General features: G+C 27.3%; 1 protein-coding gene across 1 annotated transcript in view; it reads right to left on the bottom strand.

Annotated features, from left to right (window-relative positions):
* LOC136989972 (serine/threonine-protein kinase mTOR-like) overlaps nt 1-23,110 on the bottom strand; it is a 136,275-nt gene that overhangs the window by 39,291 nt on the left and 73,874 nt on the right. Inside the window, 11 exon segments of the mRNA XM_067288283.1 lie at nt 1,125-1,250; nt 3,301-3,408; nt 6,218-6,295; nt 6,943-7,058; nt 11,743-11,843; nt 14,180-14,319; nt 15,389-15,467; nt 15,649-15,782; nt 19,773-19,935; nt 21,105-21,247; nt 22,025-22,177. Coding sequence (XP_067144384.1) covers nt 1,125-1,250; nt 3,301-3,408; nt 6,218-6,295; nt 6,943-7,058; nt 11,743-11,843; nt 14,180-14,319; nt 15,389-15,467; nt 15,649-15,782; nt 19,773-19,935; nt 21,105-21,247; nt 22,025-22,177 — 1,341 coding nt within the window.

The raw sequence follows: 23,110 nt of genomic DNA, 5'->3' as shown, positions 1-23,110 counted from the left end.
CTATTCTATTTTGTGCACATACCCTACTCTCTACTAGTAAATAATTATGGTTTGACCGTTTTTTTATAATGGTTTTAATTTATATAAATTTCAATCTAATTTTTTTTTGTATCTGTCCTATAAGATGACCCCGGATTTTGGGGGCCTTTTTTTATGATTCAACTATCATCTTATCTGCCGAGATATACGGTAGGTACAATGCACAAATGCCTTCAGAATAAAAACAGAAAAAAAGACTAGTAATGATAATAAGTACTATACAAAGGATGAAATCATTGACCACAAAATAATTAGATAAAATAAAATTACATACTGAACATTACAAAAATACACACAATTGTGTAAGCAGATTACTACACTGGTCTCTGTGAAAAATATAAATTCCAAGCCATCTAGAAACTACTGAAACTAAAAGAATTCACATAAAAAAAATATTAAAATAATCAAGCAAAAAACTTTAGAATCCAAACAAATCAATAGCTAGAAAATAATAAACCTGAGATTAATGTCATTGAAAGAAACCATGCTTAATGTATTGATGTAAGTATTTCACAAGGTAAATAAATGAATAAATAACTGCTAACTTAAGGAAGACAATTAAAATTATGCAATTTATTAATTAAAAAAATGTAATTGATTAAGATCTGATCATGCTCAGCTTACAATCTTAATATATGAGTCTAAAATATACAAAACAGAACCCATTCAAAATTAATATTCTGAGTGTTATTATAAAAATCTCAATATTTTGCTGTCTTTTCCGTTACCTTATCTTCAAAACAAGGAGCTGAAAAAGGTGGTATATTGAATTTGTTTAATAAACTGTATATGTAAAATTAAAGTTCATATAATGACAAAATAACCTTAAGTCCCACAGACTGTTCTGTTCAGGCTTCTGTTGAAATCCAGAAATTTCAATCCTCTGAATTTAAAAGCTGTACTATTAGTTATTTGAATATAAAGTTTGAGAATGACTAAATTTATTCAACTAAATGTATTAGTTTCTTGAAAAAATCTTTTGTTTTTCACATAATTTAAAAAATTTAATCTGTATGCTATTTTATAGTTGTTAGCAAAAATTATTTATTTAGTAGTGTAGAAATGACAGATTAAAATAAACTTACTAAACGACCAGCTCTTTGACATAAACTTGCATATTTTAACCATGTTCTCATATCATCTTGTGGATTCAGTACTAATGAATGAACTTGTAATATCTTTTGCCAATCTTCTACAACTCTTTGGCAACCCTTAAATACAGATTAAATATTAATAGATCAATAAAACAAAAATATAAATATAAATAATAATTTTTTACGTTCAATTATAATAAATTTACTTAAAAATAATTTACAAAATTTAATGTGTATTTGTTATATCTACAAAACAGATTCAATTTCAAAATACTACTAAAATTTTATCTTCTTATAACTATCATTATTAGTAGTAGTAAAAAAACAAATATGACAATAGTGTAAAAAATATTGTGTGATCTATACAAATTGTCTTCATTATTAAATTTAAAAAAAGATGGAAACTTATATCATGTTAATTGATTTACACCTAATTCCGTTTTTATACAAACTTTTTTTCTGATGTGGCCAGAAAAAAAAACACCCGAGAGGTTAATGTCTTATAGAGAATTATATAAAAGCCTAGCACAATATAAACCCAGCCATTAATAACTGAATTTGTTCATAACATCACTGTAACATCAGCACCACAGGACATTACTGCTAAAGTTGTTCAGGAGTTCACAGAAAGAACTTCACCTGTAGATGAAGAACATGATAACCGAAGCATTTTTAGTGATAGCAGTAACATTTCAATCATGCACAAACATATGCATTTATTGTCAGAAAGTGACAGCGAATAAAATCTTATGTATAACTTACATTACATATTCTGACCAATTTTTATGTTCATAAATTCTTTACATTTTTTTGTTTTTAAAATGAAATTTATGTTCCTATAATTCATTTTTATTTATATGAATGTATATGAAATAAAATTTGATGACATACAAAAAAGTAAGATTGTAACAAGATTTTTTCATATGGTTTATTTCATTATTTTCATTGATTTCTTAGATCTGTAACGATCTTCTAATTTTCCATATATACAATGTATTTTTTTACATGGTTTTTTACATGTAATTTCCAGTAATAAAGCTATCATGTAAAAACAAAATTAGGTGTATTTAATTTTTAAAATAATAAATTCAAAAAGAGCTGTGAACATTTTTTTGTCAATTTTATAAAATATGATATATTTTATCTAAAATTTGTTATTTATTAAAAAGCAAATAGTTTCTTTCATACGTCATATGAAGAATTTAATGTAATTTGACAGAAACATTTGTATGCCATTTTATGCATTGATTGAAATAGAGCAATCTCAATGAAAAGTTTGTGAAAAGAAGCACTTATTAATATATTATCCAAATTATTCTCATTTATAAAGAAAAATAGTAGTACCACATACTTTGAACAATTCTACAGTAACTTCAAATGTTCCAGAGTTTGAACATTGCTTCTAGGTTCAAACTTTGTGTATAGTGAAAAAATGCAGCGCTGTGTAAACACCATCTGTTGGGTGCCCAAGTTATCTCTCACTATCACTGTGAAAGTATCTCCTGTGTTACTCTTGTATGTTTTCAGTGCTTTTTTCACTTTATTTTTGGTATATTTAATTATATATATAACTCCTATCTATTAACGATGGCAACCAAGAAGAGTATGGAAGCAATGAAGTCTAAAGGGGAAGGTTGTAGCATTGACTATTAGGTAAAAAAGGAATTTATCGTGAAGCATGAAAGTGGCCTATGTATGGTAAATCAGGCAGCCATGTCTAAAATGCCAAAATCAATGGTGTGAAAGCGATAAAAAAGTTTTCATTTTATTATACAGTATGTATTTTATTTATTGCTTTCATATTTTAATTTATTATTTAGACTTTTAACTGTGTTATTTTTACCTTAAATTACATGTATTTACTGTTTAAGTTTGTTAAAATGAATATTGGCATGGAAATAAATTAATTCACAAAATTGATTTGGACTTGAGACAATTGTTCAAATTGTCTCATAGAACGAATTAAATTTGAAGTATGAGGAACCTTTGTATTATTACATAAGAAGATTAAATAATATGCCAAACAATAGAAAAACACTTATCAAAATATTCTGTACAGAAAAATTTTCATGGATTCTCTAGGAATCTTCCTTAATTCAGCTGAATTATTATCATTTTAAGAATTTACAATTAAACTAATCAAAATAAGCTTATCATTTAATTTTACCTGCAACCTATCCCACCATTTCTGTTTAATCACTTCTCTTCTTTCTGGAATTAATTTATATTGAATTACTTCCTCAAGTTCAGCTAACATTTGTACATGAACCATAGCCTAGAAGAAAAATGAAAAATTTATATAAGCCTTGATACACACATACAATATATGTAATTAATCAAATCATTCTGTTTAGTTAAAGTATTACATTAATTTAACTAATTAATAAAATAACTAATTAATAAATGCTAAATAAAACAATTTAATTTTCATCTCATAGATAAAAGCCTGAGTTTTTATTTAAAAATTAAAAAAAGTCAGTGTAAAGATTTTATTATTAACTTTGTATTTTATATTAAAATTCTCTAATCAGAAATAATCTTTTTTGTTCTATAATATTTTGCTATATTTTGAACAATCTGTAAATTCTATTCCTGTAAAATCCCTTAAAAACAACCAAAACATTTGAATACAAAAATTCTGATGTTTTCCAAACTAAAAAAAAATTTTGTTTTTTAATTTTGTAACAGTTGAAACAAAGAAAAATGTAGAGTGCAAATAGGCAGGAATCCAATGAAATCTTTTAGAAATGGTTTAGCTGTTGATAATGCATTCATACTTAAAATTTAAAATTTAAATTACAAACAAATGAAATTCATTGATAATTTCAATTTCAAAGTTTGTTAGCATTGGGCTGCTAGATTAACTTCATATTCATACAATTCTTTTAAACTTCCTACACTTAAAAACTGTTTAACTGCTTCTAATTATGAAATATAGAGCAAATTAATGAGTTTTTTTTTTCTGACACTGACATCTTGTTAAACTTCCAACACCAAATCCAACACTGACACAAACTCTCCAGTTCTATATATATATAGAACTGGAGAGTCTGTGTCAGTGTTGGATTTGGTAAGGTTCTATTGGTATTTTGTAGGTTCAAGTTCTTTCTTTAGAACTGCTTTTTCATTTCTTACAAAATCAAATAATATAGAGGGTCTTACTGTAACAATCTCAACCTTTTTAAAGTACAGCTTTAACAACCTAGGGCTAGTGGCTAACATCCTAATTACTTACTGATATTTTGCATCTAATGGTCTAAGAGATTCTTTATTCAACTTTTTCTTGCCATATATCTGATGCCAAATACTTTTTATGGTATTTTGTAATAATTTGGATGCACAATCAAAAAATAAAGTAATCTTTCTGACATAATCAACTTCTTTAGCATAATTTTCACTATGGAAAGAGTATATAATGGCTTTAGTATCAAGTGCTGTAAATGCTGCTATCAAACAATCTTAACATTTTAAATGAAAATGGGACTGAATCACCATTGGCTTTCTATAAACAAATGCTGTCAAACAAATGTTATCATTACGAAAATCTCTAAATAATGAATGCTGTAACTGTCAACTTGTTTCCAATGTCAATCCAATCTTATTATATTTAATCTTCAAAACAAAATTTTAAAAAATATTCCTATTTAGATGTTCTGCAGAATCATAATGTTTACATATGATTCTGCACATAAGACATTGCCACTATATTATCTTGTACTTAGAGGAAATACAATATATAATCTTCATGTAAGAAATAAAATAAGTATAGTCATGTAAAATCAGAAATGACTTTGTCCTATTAATTCTATAAGATTTCCTAAAGAAAGCTCAATATTTAACTATACAATCTCAAGGATAGAAAAATGCTTTATGGTCTAAAATAATAATCTAACAACTTGAGAAACTGAAATTGTTTTCAGGCTCTTAATCATCACATAAAAACTGTTAACATAGACAGGAAACATCCTATTTTTCTTGATAAAGCTGGACAGAACTTTTTCCATTTCTATGGTTGGGGGAGAAGCATTTTTCAACAATTGATGTAATAGGCCAATTCTCCTTGTGGCTTTTGGAAACCAAATAATTTAGGTGGTGGTAGTTTAATCAGTATCCAGAATGCCTAAGCCATTGAGAGGTTCATATTCCTTCTATTGGTTTACGCTGGGGTCTAGAGTCCTATGTCCACTAAATGTACTTGTAGTCCTTCAATATATTTATCTTTCTTGGGAGATTGTAGGAATTTTCCTGCATATGGTAATGTGAAAATTTAAAATTAACTGATTGTCATTCCTCCAATGTCTAACTCTTAGTTATACATAGTCAAAAACTTGATCAAATTTAAATGATATATTGTTTTTGTCATCTTTATCATGCTTCTTGCCATCATCCACTTAGTAACTTGCTTCTCTCTAACGAGGAAAGATTTACGTCTCATCCAGCTCTGCACATATTATGACTTAATGTGTGTAGAGTTTAGAAAGAATGTTTCAGTTTTATTTATTCTAAACTCTGGTACATATTTATGTTGTTCAAGAACAGACCAACCTCTCTATAAACTATTGCCTATTTGCTTTTAGAAAATCCATTTTATGTCTCAATATATCTGGTTCTCTCTTCAGATCTTAAAACTGCAACTTTTCTAACCAGCTGTAGAAATTTATGCTGTAGAAATTTATTGGTACAACATTGTTAATCCAGCACTTATTTAGACAAATTAGTAATTCTTCATTCTTTATTATTTTAATGATGGTTCAAAGTCTATGCCTAGTTAGCAAAAAAATTATAATTTATGTATATATAATAATGATAAACTGTGCTGTATATCATCTGTGTAAATTATTTCTCTTAAAGAATATTGATGTTAAACTAAGCTAAACACTTTAATTATTGTATCTGTAGCTGATTTGGATTAAAGCTAAACTGAGCTATACAGCACAGAGTATAATAGAGATACATAAACAAAAAAAACACAAATTTTTAAAACACATGCAAACTTGAATAGATTTTTAACAGATATTTATCAGAACTTTAAACAGATAAAATTTATATATTTCAGATTTAATTAAAACATTAAAATAACTTACACCATATGCTCTACTGTAACTTTCACCAGCCATTGCTGTAAGTTCTGTATCTAATAAATCTCTTGCTTTATCTATAAACTATAATCAAATAATTTCATTAAACAGTTATTTGTTCAAAATAATTTATGTTATAATAATAAAATAAATGATAATAAAAATCTGAACTCTCCCAGAGAATATTTTTTTAATGTAGATAAATTTAATTAATAGACATTATACAACAAGAATAAACAATGATTAAGACATAATGTTTAGTTAAAATTTTGTGTAATCAATCTACTACTATTATGAAACTACAGATTTACAAAATGACAATGCACAGAGGCAAAACAATTTCACTTTGGTCCTTTAGCCATTGAAAAAAGAATCACCTGAGAAGGTGATTTTTCAACAGGTTGCAGGCTGTTTGCTTGATACATTCAGACCCAGATTCAGTTTAACCATTTTGTATCATTAGTTCCACCACTGACAATGCATATTGTAGAATTAAGATAAGCATTCCAAAAATGAAAACTACATTTTATACCAAAATATAATTTATTTGATCAATTATGTTATATGTTAAAATGATTTAACTGATCAAAAAACATTTTTATGAAAAATCTATTCATAAAAATAAACACAAAAGATTAATCTTTTTCTGAAAGTAAATTATATTTTTACATTCAGAATGTATTAAATAATATATAAAACAATTTTTGCTAATTATATTTCAAAATAAATACCTGTTGAGCTAAATGAAATTGTGATCTATGCACTGCAAGAACACCCTGATAAAATGCTCCATCTGTACTATCTCTAGGAATAACTTGAGTATATTCTTCCATGCTATCCCAATGACCTAATAAGAAAATGAGCAATTATTTATTGTGAGATCATCATAATGCCAGGCTGCAATTTTTAATCATACTTTTAATTTATTTAATTTAAAATGTATGTTCTGCATCTCAAATTAGTAGTGTCTTGTCCCTATACATCATACTTTTCATGATAACAACACAGTCATGCTGGGCATCTACGTAACTCCATTCAGAGAAAAATTTTTTAATTGAATTCACATAACTTCCAGTTTAGACCAGAACTTCGTATATACAGTAGAGCATCGATTATCCGACCCCCGATTAACCGACTGCGTTCTAGTCAGCAAATTCAAATGTCCGCTAGTGATGTGGCGCTACAATATTTGGTTATGTCTTGGCTACTTTAATATTAATTTTGTTAAATTTTTGCATGTTTTAGCTGGCAGCACTGGCTCGACCATGAAAGGGAGGCTAGTATTTAAACTAGGCCTAATACACTATACTAATAATGTATTTTTTCATACTTTTCGGTTATCCGACCAACCCCAGTCCCCAATTAAGTCGGATAATCGATGCTCTACTGTAGTTAATTGGTGCCTTCTGCTCCCCTAAGCTTTCCATATCTGGCCTCGACTTTCATCTATCTAACACCATTCTTGAGATTAAGGAGGGACAGACAATGAACGACAGTGGGAATTTATAGGTCTACAAATTTTTCAAATTGCAGCCAAGAAACAATGATTTAATGTTTTGCTCAATAAACACCTACTAATGGGGCCAGCTGGAGGTTTTGAATAATGTCAGAAAAACTTATTACTCCTAAAATATTTGCAAAAAAAAACATTTTATTAAATTTTCTTAGAAATTTGAAAGTGTAGGACCCCTCTAAGCATGGGACTTTGGTCAGAAACCTGAAAAACAAACATAGGAGCTAGCCCTACCTATAAAAAAAAAGAAAGTAAAAAAAAAAAACAGACATTATAACTTTTTATTATATTTATAAAAAGTAAGTGTTCTCATTATAACAACTGTGAACTGGATAATATAATATTAAAAACACTTACCAAACTAGAAAATCCAGCAGTAAAATATTAATTTAAGAAATACTTAATAAATTTGTAACTAGAGGAAGGCTTTAGGAACCATCTCTTATTAAATTTATAATTAAATGAAATAATTTAGAATATTCTGGAAGAAAAGAATTGGCCCAGAGCAGAACTCAAACCTGCAACTCCTGCTTACCATGCAGATGTGTTGCCAGTTACACTACCAAGCCTCCAGACTGATACTTAATAAAAAATGAATGTTTTCAATAAACTTAAGTTGTCATCTTTAGATTAAAATGTAATTCAGAAGAGGTTCTGAATTACATTTATTAAGTATCTGTTAAAGTTTTACTGCTGGATTTTTTGGTTTGGTGAATATTTTTAATAAAGTTTTTTAAAGTAAAATGTACTATTTCATAAATCTCAATATAAAAGAAATATTTCTCTATGTTCATATTCTCATAATTCAAAAAACAAATTTCTTATTCAATATTATAACTGGAAGAGACTTGAATCCAACTACTTAGAAAAATATTGTTCTTATATCCTATTATGACAAGTAGTTAAAAATAAAAAAAATTTTATATTAAATGCAACCATTAAAATTCAAGATCTCTTATTTTAGTACCAAGTTAATCTTTACTTGAAAACAACAGGTATTGATTAGACAACAAAATAATCCAAAACAAAGAATATAATTTCTTTATTCAAATTCAAGTTATAAGGGCAGGTTATGAATTACCAATGCCACTTTTTCATGGAATGTATGTCATTTTATAGAGATTGCTTCACCAATAAATATATTGAATGTCCGTTTTTCTGAAACATTCTTTGTTTCTGTAAACAACATAAAAATTTTTTTACCTTATTTAAATATCATAATTAATGTAAATACTAATCCAAACAAACAAAAACATCTGAGATGTAAAAACTTAAAACAATTTAGACAATAGTCAAAATTTTTTCTTTTGGTAAAGATTTCCTATGGTAAAGAAAATGTGGGAACGCCGGGGGGAGACGAAGTCGTACCCCATTTTTTTCTCGGCTTTAGGTCGGCAAGACCCACCCCACTGGTCAAGGAGGCTAAATTTATCGTATTATCCCGTTTTATCGGGATCGGTAATTAATTGTCAGGTCGAGTGGAGGAAGTGTGGGGTCGTCGATAAGAAAAAGGCAATATCCATAGTAGCAGGACAACACAGATAAGATTTATTAGAATAGAGAATCGATTACATCGGAACGACGCATTCCGTCCCTAATCGCGGGAGAGAGAGAGCTCACAATGGTTAGGGGATTCATACCTCTCGGTTATCGCTTATGATCGAGAATGTTCTTCGGTTCGGGCTGAAGGTTCTTCGGGCGTCCTTCCTGGCGGTGGGCGGCAGGATCGGCTTGTAGGCGAAGGCTCCGGCGTCTGGAATGGCCTTCGTACAGGACTCGAGTCAACGGGTCGTTCTCCTTCCTCCGACCTCTTTCTTAGATATCTCTCCCCTTTATATACCCCCGGTCCCTTCTGTAACGATCACCAATCGCGATGAAGGGTGGTGACTTGAGTTCCATGACTCAGGTGGGATCCGGAGAAGGAGGGAAGCGGGTTTGACGGCGGAAGACTGTACATCCTTCGAAGCTTGATCGTTATCGCAAATCTCGATCGTTATCTCCCGAGGGGGATTTGAAATAATGAAAAATTAAAATCGAACCGGCTCAATTCGGTCCTCACAAAAAGCTTGGCACTTGGAAGTGAAATGCAGAAAATAATAATACGGGTAAAAATTTTGTGGGCATCACTTTGAAGTGCCAAGCTTATCTTTACCAAAAGAAAACTTCTAAAAAAAATTTTGACTGTCAACTGAATTGTCATAAGTTTTTACTTGGAGATTTTTTTACATCTCAGATGTTTTTGTTTAAATAGCAATTGTTTTTGTTTAATAATTGTATTATTATGTTGAGACATAAGATGATGACGTACAATTTGGTTGGCGTTTGACAACCACTGGTCAACGCGGCACTGACAAATGCACTGCAAACCAAACATGTTCAATATTCATTTCAGTCAGCACTTACCAATGTGCTGCCAAGTGACACCTTTGATATGCCATTCAGAAATATCCTTATAAAAAGTTTTAATTGGCATGTATTTTAGCTTTTGTTATTCTGAGTAACATTTTGAATAAAATTCATTTGTTTCCATGCAATTTTATCTTTATAAGCATAAAATTAAACCGTAAAACTGAATTAGCTCTATAGGAAACTCATAAACTTTGACCTATCAACCCAGAAGTTTGGTGACCCTCACTGATAACGAGATAAGCTTAACTTTAAAACTTGAGCTTTCTAGATCTGATAGTTTTTTCTCTATGAGCATCTGCAGTGCCAGATGAAAAAAGAAAAGAAGAAAATACAGCTTTTTTGGCTATTTTTGCACTTTTCAATTGTCTATATTTCAGTAACTGATTTATAGAAAATCTTGCAATTTTGCACACTACCTAAGAAAACAATTGTCTTTTGAACGAGACATTTGGAATTACTTCGAGTGTTTGGGGCACATAGAAATCGACCCTGAAAATTGGCAACTCTGATTCTTATATATAGTCAGTCAGTGAGTTTTTACTTGGCAGGGATGATAAGAAGAAATGACCAAATTGTCTGGTCCATTGATTCTACTTTTCAATGTGCAAAATGTCACAGTTTGAAAACTTGTTGAAATTTTTTTTCCTCCTCCATGTACATTTTTTGAAATTCTTCATTTAAGTATTTTTATAGATTGTGTAAATGATTATTATTAATCCAGCTTTCTCAACATACCATTTACTACAAAACTGTTAAGGCCTTACAAGTAAGTATGGCTCACATGACATTAAATGGAATACTCCACTACAGTTTACCACTCTAATTCAGATAGAATTTAAACAATCTCAATAAAAAAAGATCTTTACTAAGTATACAACTACCACATCAAGATTGTAGAAAAATTGAAGAACTAAAATAAGAAAACTCAACATATACTAATACTCTACAAAAGTTAACTGTTGTTGCACTGTCACTATTGTTAAAACTGTTCTCTTTGTTTATGTTTATAACGAGTTTTTTATGGAATCTATTGTAAAATAATTTACAACACCACCACACCATTACAACTTTGTATAGACACCCTTTTACTGATATCATATGTTACCAGTATTCTGACTGGAACACAAGATGGTGCCTCAACAGTGCATTCAAATATAAATGTAAATTCATAAATTGTATACAACTTAGTGAATTCTTAAGAAATAGCTGAATAATGGGAAATTTACAGTCACAGAAAAATTTGAGAAAATCAGGTATTAAACTTGATAACACAAACCTATCTCAAAGTTGGGATTTTTTTCCCCCTTAAGGTTTAACTTAACAATGTTTTATGCTATTTATAAACACTAATACATGAATATTGTATTTCATTTTTTTTTCATTTATTGAAGATTAAATTCAATTATTGTTAAAACAGTACAATTTCTTATATTTATTAAGTAATTACATTCTACAGTTCTCAACATATGATATTTGTAGAATGTTTGAGAAATAAGACTTTTCTTATCATTAGCATGTCAAAAATTTTTATGTAACATACATTCTTCACATCAAGTAATATATTTTTATTAATTAAGATTATTTGTAAATCATTAGAATATATTTTTACCTAATCCCCAGGCGGCAGCAGCAGCCATTGGTGCCAACTTCTGTCTATGAAGCTCCATTGCTTTTGGCCATGTTTCACTTGCTAATTGATAGAGGTGAGCCCTAAAGTAAGTTCATTAGAAATTCAGTTTATAAAAATTAAATGCAATAAAACTCTCTTTGTTTCTGACAAAAACATAAATTACATTTAATAGTAAAGTTATTATTTGTAAGTGCAATCAATTAATCTTTCATTATCAAACACACATCCACAAATACTTGCTATTCATGTATAAAAACAAAAATACACAACACAGAACAAACAACCTATAAAATAAAATAAAAGCATTTTACTTTTTGTTATAAACTAATGTAATTTTTAAATATGCTTTTATTTTATTTCTTATTTTATTTTATCATCATTCTAAAATTAAAGACAGTTTTAATAAGGATAAAAACTGAAAGTATTTGTATAACTGAACTACATTCTTATTTCAATTTAATTTTAATATCAAATGTTTACTTATTAACTTAACTTTTCAATATTTATAATAAACAAATAAACATAAAATCTTGCTTTCAATCATAAATTTTAAAAAATGTTTTAGAACATGTTTGTAAATACCAATAAAGCTCTCATAAAATTTATTATTTATGAAATAAGGAAATATATAACATAGTACTCATTTGTCAGTATAAGTAATTTAAAAAACCCTTTCCTAATATTTGATCGATTTAAAACAATACTGCCTAACATTTATATATTCAAAGATCAAATTATTTAAATAAATAGATAAAAAAAGAAAAATATTAACTAAAACAATATCTATAAATAATAAGAAATGGTACACACGTAGTTATAAAAATAGCAAGTTTATCAGAAATATCTAATAATATAATATCCTATGTCTACATATTTCCAGTTCTATGCAAACCACTTTTTATTGATAGAATGTATCTTTCTATGGAAATTATGTTTAAATTTTTCTTACTTGTTAGAACACTCTGTTAATCATATATTTTTTTTAAAAGTTTTGATTATTATTGTTTGGTAAAATTGGAAATATTTTTACAAAGTGTTAATGGTAAGCAAAAAACAGTTAAATTTCTTAATAACCCATTATCCTTCAACCATTTAATAAACCTGAATGCAATATATTGCTTTTTTTGCAGTGTACTTTAGTAAATTTTAAGCCAAACATCACACCAGAAGTAATTGATTTTCTTGAATGCAAGCAAATCAATCCTCAGCCAATATATATGTGAGACCACGGATTTTAGCAGGAAAATTTTTGTAAATGAAAGAAAACTTTCATTTTTTTTGTTCAAAAATTATTGTAAACAATCACCGATAGAAAAAACTCAAAACTCCTCACCGAGAATTGGAGCAGAGGTCTCCATTAACTATCAACAGTTAGGTGGGAAAGTTGACACTTAGCTGTCAAGAATCTGCAAGTCATTGTCAACAACTGACAGCTTCCCACACTAACACTATAGAACTTATGCCTGTGTAGAACTTGTCAAGCCATGCATTTAGGCATATGTTAACCTCATTTAATCTCCTAGTATATAGTAGAATAGACTTGTAACCAATTTGTATGTTATTCTAGTTAGCCAATAAATGTTTTATTTGTTAACCTGTCTCCTGTCAATCCAAACCGCCTGTCGACTTACCGACGCACCTCCCCACTCATTTTTTGCCCTCCTAGCCATCCAACAACAAAGAGATCAGGTTTTGCCAACCCGTGCAGTGTAAGTGGTCAGTGAGGTTTAACCCCTGACCCTCTGCTTATCTCACATATAGAACCAGTTATATATTGGCTGAGGACTTTATAGTACGGTGAGAGGATTTACTTGTTTGTTTTTAATGTAAAAATGTTAGATCCTCGAATAAAAGGCTGACATTTGATCGTTTTTAACTTTGTGAATTTTTTACTGAATTATTGTTCTTATTTAATGAAGTTTTTCTTCAAAAAACCATTGTAACTGTTACTTCTGTGGTGGTATTAAAGGATTAAAAAATAGACTCGAAAATGTATATTTTTGTAAATAGTCTAAACTTTGAATTTGAAGAAAAAATATCCCGAGTCATCAAGAAAACTGTATAATTATTTAACACAAAAATATTACTAAATATTTTTAATATGTTCACATACATTACAACAACACATTCGAAACTTTAAAATCATTTGTTAACAAATTTATTTGAAGTATTGTATTATTTTGTAAAAAAAAAAAAACATAGTTTTTCTAAAGATATAACTAAGATAATTACAGTCACCAATTTTTTTGTCTCCTATAGAATAAACTATGACTGAAAGCTAATCATTTCTTTCTTTCTTCTTTTCTGTCTCTTATAAAGCCAGATAATGATATAGCAATCATTTTCTAGTGTTATACACAAACACTGCAAGTAAGAATTTATTAGGTTGAAATTTTTCTAAAAAAAATTAATTTACCATTCTCCCAAAACTTCTAAACATCTCATTTGACCCATGATTAATTCAACATCATCAGGATTTTGTTCTCTGGTTTGCTGATAAGCACGTAAAGCATTTTCCCAATCATGTAATTTTTCATACCATCGTTCTTTAATTTTCTAAAAATAAAATAAAATTTTAAATTACTTTATAAATATGGAACAATTCACTTTTATACTAAAATTGAACATATAAATTTACGATTAATTTATAAACTTATACATAATTTATTACGAGCAGAAATTTCTGGCAGGATCTGGAAAAAAAAATGTATTTGTAAATGATAATAGTCTGTGGTACCTCATCCTCATATGTTATTTCATTCATGTTCTTACATAATAGATATTTGATGTTAAACAACCATGTTAAATGTGAAGAGGACCACTGGTGAGCACTTAAATCTTGCCTATACTATTGAGGCACATTGCTCCATTGCTGGAATACTGATTTGGAAAACTATCTTGTATGATAGTCATTTTTAGTAGTAGTACAAAGGACATTGACAGCACAGCAGTACACTCAAGAAATCCTGTTCCCTCAATTTGCCTTTTGTGGCAGAGTTGCAAACAGCCATTATTCCAGCAAGATAATGCTTGGCTGTTCACATGTACGGTTTTCCAGAAATGTCTTTGTCACATTGCCACCCACTTAGTCTGCCTAGTCTCCAGATTTGTCACCCATGAACATTTGTAAGATCAGATGGGATGCCAGCTTTAAACAGCTACAAGTATGAAGAATGTGGAACAACAGTTGCAACATCTGTGGGCAAATCTTTTACAGGATAGCAAATGGTGCCTGAATGCTAATTGTATTGCTACATGTATCCAGACAAGTAAAGATTCTGCAAACTACTAAAAGTTTATTAAAAATGTATTATTATTGTTCCACAGAAGATTGTCCCTTTGCTACAATATTGTAATCATTTATTATCATCATCAGCATCATCTTCAAACAAATAAAGTTTTATTCAATTTCATCAACTTCTTGGTACATAACTTTTTGCCAATGAGTGTAATAAGAAATTCATTCAATTAAAATGAAAACATAATTCTGTTTATGAATTTACATCTTACATAATGTAGGTAACTAATGGACATGAATATAAAAGCACCATAAATTCATCTTATCACTATTAAAATATATTATATTCTTTTGAAATTAAGTGTAATTTCAAACTTTTTTACTTACAAGATCTGCTCCATGATTTTTCATGGCATATTCCAATACTCCTGCTGCAGCTTCTGGTTGTTGTAATTTGTTGTTTATGCTAAAATAAATCATTAATGAAACTCAATATCAGTTATGGTCTATCATTATTAAGATAAGAAAAACAATGTTATAATAATCAAAGAAGGAAAAACAATATTTGAAAGGTTCTATAGTATATTATAAAACCCTATAAATATAAAACATAGAATTAAATTTTTAACACAAGATTAGCATTATACCTAATTAAAGCTTCTAAAACTTCTGTTGTTGGCCCACCATGAAATTCGTCTTCTTTATAATGTAATGCTTTTGCATAAGCACGACACTTCATTGCTCTCTCTCCTAATAATGTAGTATCAAGTGGAAGAGGCCCCTATTAACAATTATTATTATTAAGTATATTAATATTTAAATCATAAAATATTTGAATTATTTATATAATATGTAATTTTTTATCACTATCTATATTACAAATGTAGAAGTATACTAAAAATCTTGACATTTTCTTATCACAGATAAATTTGAACTAATTGTATGTAGTATGTATCAATTGACTAATTTATTAAATCGTTAAATTACCAATAATGACAAATTTCAAATTATCACCAAAATCATAAAATTGTTCAAAAGTTAAATGTTTGCTATTTTTTAATTAATGATATTTGGTATAGATATAAAGAAGTGCCATCATACATAATACAGTCAAACCTGTTTTTGTGTGGGGGATAGGGACCGCATAAAAGAAAATGCATTAAAAAAAATCGCGCAAAACTTCACGAGTGGCTATAAAAAATAGTTTTCGCAACACAATTAAAAATATATTTTTTTTATGTGGTGAATAGGGACCGCATAAAAAAAGTCTCACGTAGAAAATAACTCGAAACCGTACGAAATAACTAGGAATTGCTTTTTTAACTCCTTGGGCCTTTTTCTGCAACACCTAATGGGGAAAAAAATCCTCTAAGAATTTTAATTTTTATATTAATTAATTATTTCCACTTAAATACAAATCTAACATTAAAAAGTTAAAAATAATCATTAAATAATGATTTTATTTGATAAATATAGCTGCAGGAAGTGTTATTTCATTTAACAAGGCATGAAATTTCACACCTGCAGTCTAAAGCTGGAGGGGAGCTAACTTACCACATCTGTTCAAATATAACATAATATTTATGGTTTTTATGCTATTAAAATAAGAGGGAATCGAAATAAACGTATGAGAAAAAAATTTTTCTGAATATAAAATGAAAAAACCTGCTGATGTCATAGAAAACAACCAATAGAGTTTTTAAAAATTTTACAGGAGTCAATTATGTTCCAATTTGATTGAAATTTTCATATACCGCACCAAAAAAAATCGCACAAAACAAATCTCACAGAAAAAGACCGCACAAAAACAGGTTTGACTGTATTTAATTATTTGAAACTGTTTATTAGAGATTAATAATTTTGAGAAGTTTGAAGAAAAGATTGACTTACAGCAAAACTTAAATTTCAAACTCTTGTAAACCAAGCAAGTGCATTACCAATTATATCATTGGAGACCCAACAAAATCCTTTTTAGACATTTAGTAATTTAGAATTACGTAACCTTATATGTTATAGTTTCACATTGAAATGTTTGCATTTATTAGCTAAAAACAGTAAAAAAAAATCCAACATATCAAATTCTTATATTCTCATCACACCTAAAGATAAATCATTTAACTTTCATAACATGTTTCAGCTTAATTACAAAGCATATGTCCTCTTCAGACTACATTAAATAAAGTAAAATCAGTGTTTGTTAATAAGCTTCACAATATTATATCACTAATAAAAACTAATTAATTTAATGAACAGAAATACATTAAATATTTTGACTGATGCACATAACAATATACCCTCAATGTTCCACAAACTAGAAATGATGATGACACCTTACATTTATTAGTACCATATAGATAAATTAAATTTCAAAATTACTTACCTTAAATGTAAGTAATTTTGAAAAATGTACAAATTGTTTCAATATGCTTCAATATATATCAATATCAATGTGAAATAACGCATTTACATATTTAAACATCGATTTCCAGTAATTGTGGATTTCAATACATATCCACAGTTCTTTACTGTAGAACTCATTATCCACATTTCTGAAGAATGTTTGCATATATGTTTAATATATTATAATGTCATGATACAAGTTATGATTGACATGCCAATGTTATACAGGTTAAAAAATAGTTTCGGATATCATAGAAAAAACATATTACACGACTTTCTTACTATATCAGAGGTGTAGTTATGCTATGATATAATTATTCTAAATTACACATGTTATGTCTGCAGAACATTACAAGTACAAATATGCTATTTTTTGTGTTATTATATATTTTGATTTCTGATAACAACATTATATACTATATTATAATAAAAATATATTTCATCTCTGTATTTCACTATTACATAAGTCAAGCTCTTTTTGTTCTAATACAACACCACACAACTTTGATCTAGTCCAGCACCAGATTACTTCTCTTGAAAATTAATGTTTTTGATCTCCTAAGATCTTCATCGGGTATCATATCGGTTCGAAATGGAACAGTCCAAAGAACAAGATAAAATTCAAATTCAAAGGTACCAATCAAATGTGTACAGATGGTTGATGTTATTAAGTTCTATCTTGAGGAAACCGTGTTTTGTATTTTCTTTCTTTCTTTCTTTCGAAGACACAATGTAGTGACGTAAACTTAAAAAACACTGGGCGAATTTTTCATCCTTTTAACCAACCGAATAAAAAAGGATGGAAAATTCGCCCAGTGTTTTTTAAGTTTACGTCACTACATTGTGTCTTCGAAAGAAAGAAAGAAAGAAAAAAAAATGATGTTATTAAATCATAAATATTTATCAAAATGCACTTGCCAAGCACGGTAACAACATTTCTTGTATATAGTTGTAGACTTCTTGCCTCTAATAAATTAATTTAATAATTATCTTAAATAACCAGTTGGTAGAGATATGAGGCTTATCAAACTGAATGGATATCTTATGATCTAATTTTGTTATAACATCGTTGCTATAACATCTACAATAGATCAAAAGATCCTCAGTTCTATCCATGTTTCATGGATAAAATTGGAGATCTTTTGATCTATGACAGATTCTTATCCATATATGCATTGGACAACAATGTTATAGAAAAATTAAATCAGGTCTCTATGATAAGATGTGCTATTGATACTGAACTTACATAATTCGAAGCACTTAAAATCTTTAAATCTGATTAACATGGATGCTGCATTAATTTTAAAGAAAAATGCATTGCAAGCACATTTTGATAAATATTTATAATTTAATTATGTCAACTATCTATACACATCTGATTGGTACTTTCAAATTTGAATTACATCTTGTTTTTTGGACTGTTCCATTTTGAATCAATATTATACCCAATTAGATCTTAGGAGAAAATTGAAAACATTAGTTTTCAAGAGAAGTAACCTGGTGATGGATTAGATCATGATACTACGGTGTTGTATTGGTATTCCTTGTAGTTTGTGAGGTAATTTCTTTTTGTTCTAATGTTCTTCAGTTTAATTTTTTCTTTGTCTTCTCTGATTTGGTATATCTTCTTGAGCTTTGATTTTATGCCTGTTTTCATTCCTTATTATATTAAAAAAACTATTATTCTTTTCACTAGTACTAAAATTTTTTCTTTTTGTTTATTTTCTTTACTGTTTTTAAAGTATTTGAGCTACACTCATTGCTGTAATCAATTTGATGACTTTCAGTATTATTTCTCTTTCCTATAATTTTTTCTTACAGAACTTTCCACTTCACATTTGCATGTAAGAATATATTTATATATTTATTTATTTAATCTGGAAATAACATTAATTACTTGAATTTCCAACGTTTTTAATTAGACTTGGTAGTAACTGGATTTACCTTAAAAAATATCATTTATGTTTTAATATAATAGGTCATCATAAATTTACATCTTATAAGAAACAAAGATTAATTTATATATAAGTATTTTTAACTTGATTATTATTATTAAATTATATTTTTGTAAAGCAATCTCTTTTTTTAATGTAACTAAGTAAATAATTATTTATTTTTACTACAATTTATTTAATTTATTGTTTAATAAGTTGTTTCTTTAAATTTCTCTAGTTAATTATTATTTATTATAATAAATTAATATCTTAACATTTTAATTTACTTTAGACCTCTTTTTATATTTGAAATAGTTATTCAATATAAAAATTTATTTATGGTAATTTCTTTTAATTCTTTTTCTGAAAAAGTTCAAATAATTAAAAATTCTACTTTCAAAGAACAGTTTCTACAATAATATATTATAAAATGCTACCTTTTCACAATGCTCCATAAATTCTGCAAGATTCAGAAGTGTTTGGGTAATTTCAGGAATATCTTGAGTAGTAAGAGCTTGTTCCAAACATTGAATTAATTCTTCTTGTTGTTGTTCATTTAACTCTGTCCAACAGGATAAAAATGCAGCATTGAAAAGATCTCTGTGAATAAATATTAAAATAAATAAATAAATGAAGTTAAATAATGTATTAAAATATAACTATCTTTTTCTTAAAAATAAAGCAATGCAAATGTTTACAACATCCTATTAGCATTAAAGGAATTTTTTAAATATGAGAATAAAACATTTCATAATTAATACTAATTAGTTACAAAAAATTGTTACAAATAAAAATATTAGTTTAAAAAATTTAAGCAAGATGTAAATTACATAGTATATATTTAATTTTCATTCAAATTTTAAAATAAACATATAAATATATAATCAATTTAAAAATTAATAAAAAAAAAAATCTAAAATAAGACATTTTAATTTACATCACAGAAACAAAAAAAATTTGAATAATTTGCTGAAGTTCATATTCCTTAGTTACAAATTCATATTCCTTATTTAATCTCTAGGAGAGTGGTTATTAGTAGTGAATAAAAATTATATTGTATTTTATTTTTATAGTTTAAATAAATGTGTAATTTTAAAAACCAAAAAAAAAAAAAAATCAATTGTTTATTCATAGGTAATAATATTTATTACTACACCCTATCAAAATAATTTTTAAGTTGTAAGGAATTTACAAAACAGAAAAAAATCAACTTAGTATATTAGAAAATTTTTTTATAAATTCATTACAAAGAAATATAATTATGATGATGATTACATCTCAAGTTTAAAATAAATAATAGCATGTACAACTGCATATTCTTGCTAATAAATTATAATTTGTATTTATTTATGTTTATACTGAAAATTAAATGAATTATAAATTAGACGTTTAAAATAATAGAATTTTTTTCTTTGAATCAAACAAACAAAAAACACCACTAAACAATTCAAAAAGTCTATTGTATTTATTTTGTATAAACATTTACCAAGATATTTCATATATCTTAATCAGACTGAATAGTTAACTAGAAACAAATTTCAACTTACAATATAATAAATTTAAATAACTTGTAACTGATTTAAAGTTAGATTTTGTTTCATTTTAAAATTTTTGTTTAAAAATTAAAACATTATATTAAACTAATAAAACAGTAACATAATAAAATAATAAAATGAAATGAAAATATTACATAATTTCAGAATAACAAAAGTAGATACAAGTTTAGGCAAATTACATATTTCTACATCTAATTTCCGATTTAAAATTACCTGGGCAATTGATTGTAAGATTGTGCCAATGCCCAACAAGAACGAAGAGCAGGAGAAGGAGATTCTTTCAGTAATTCAATACTTAAGCGTCTTAACCATTCTAACCAGTCATCTTTTGACACTCTTCTTGTAGCACCCCAAGCCTAAGGAATATATATTATAATATAAAACTCATTAAAATTTACATTAAAACTATTTCTTAACATAAAAGTAAACAAAATTATGATTTTTTCATATTAATTAATTCAGTTTAGAATAAATCATACCTATCAAAAGTGATGCTTTTTTGAAATTCTATTGTAAATAAATTGATTTGAAAGTACAGTAAAACTTTGATTTAATAGATTTAATGGGAAAAATTTTATGCTCTGTGTGTGTTATGTAAAAATAAACATCCTGTTAATTTTAAAATTAAATTAACAGGTTTTTTTCAAATCCAAGAGTCACTGTTCACAAAGTGTATTTTCCAAACAATGTTTGTTTGTTTATTTCAATTTAGAACATATACTTGTTTATTGCAGTCTCAGAACTACAGTGAGTACATAAGAAATAATACGTACAAAAAACTTTTCTGTGAAATTAAACTTCTCATACATGCTTAGTTTTAATTACACAAACATATCTACATAAGTAAACACAGATAAACTAACTAACTTGCCAATTTTTTTTACACACACATTTGGAAAACCAACTTTATTATATAACTGACACCCTTAGCCAGAATTAGTCTGTTAAATCAAGGTTTTAAAACTGTAGTATTATTTATTTAATTCTTTAAATTAAAAAAAATTAATTCTATTAAAAATTTTTATCTTAGGTTATTTGTATTCTTTCATATAATTATTAAACTAAACATACATAATTGGAATAGCATATAATTTTAACTGCAATTTTATTTAAAATTCTGAAAAGTTTCTTACCCTCTGTAAATTAGCAGAACTAACTTGTAACTTTTTGATTGTACCTGTTCCATCACCAGAAACTGAACTACCATCAGGATCATGTATTCTAGATCTTCCATGACGTTTAACATGCATGAGAGGATCATCTTCCTCTTCAGCAACTGTTGTTCCCTAAGTAAATATATTTTGAAATTATAAACAAATTTCCAAAATTAATACTTATTAATAAATATCAATAATTTAATAATTATACTGTATTGTTTAAAACCCTATAATAATAAATAAATTAGTATTTTACAACACCAATAAAAAATAAATAAAATCTTTACTTTTAAACACTTTTGAGACTAATTTCATCATAATTTTTCTCCTCCTTAGCAATTATAGAAAAAAATCAAACAAATATCAGCCAAATTAATCAGGCAATATTATGCTAAAATTAAATTATAGTTACTACTTTTGTTACAAGATGGCACCTAACATTTACATCTAATTTCTAATTATTATTTGTAGCATAATAATTTGGCTGATGCTTGGTTGATTATTAATACATCAGGTTCTTGAGATGTTGATATAATTATAGAAAATAAAAAACAATTCTAATTTATATTAATTGTCATTGCTGTCATGAACATATCAGTTTTAGTTTTTTTCTGACAAAATTATTTCTGAGAAATGTATTTCTCAGAAATAAGCTGAGTAAACTAAAACTTTCCTAAACAACAAAACTTCTTTCATATATCCATGTGATGTTTAATGTTTTCTTTCCATTACATTTTAAATTCATATATTCTATTCAAACTAATTATTTGTATGTGCTTTGTGTACCTACTTACTTCAGAATAAACAAACTTGGCACCATATTTAAATTAAAAAAACTCAAATGGCTTATTAAGGAAGCAAAAAATACTTTATTAGGAATGTTTTCAGTCTACTGTTCAGCCAGCTTCAATTAATTACACACAACTAAAGTAAAAAGCACATCTAATGCTAACTGCACTCTTCACTAACATTTCTAATAAATTATGTTTGGCTTCATTAACAAATAGTTTGAACTTTTATCTTCCTACTTATAATAGTTTTCTTTCCAAAAATCCAAGATTA

This window comes from Centruroides vittatus, unplaced genomic scaffold (genome assembly GCF_030686945.1).
Source record: "Centruroides vittatus isolate TY-2023 unplaced genomic scaffold, ASM3068694v2 scaffold_861, whole genome shotgun sequence".
Taxonomy (NCBI): domain Eukaryota; kingdom Metazoa; phylum Arthropoda; class Arachnida; order Scorpiones; family Buthidae; genus Centruroides; species Centruroides vittatus.
Note: the sequence above shows the minus strand (reverse complement) of the source record. Positions and strands in the feature narration are given on the sequence as shown.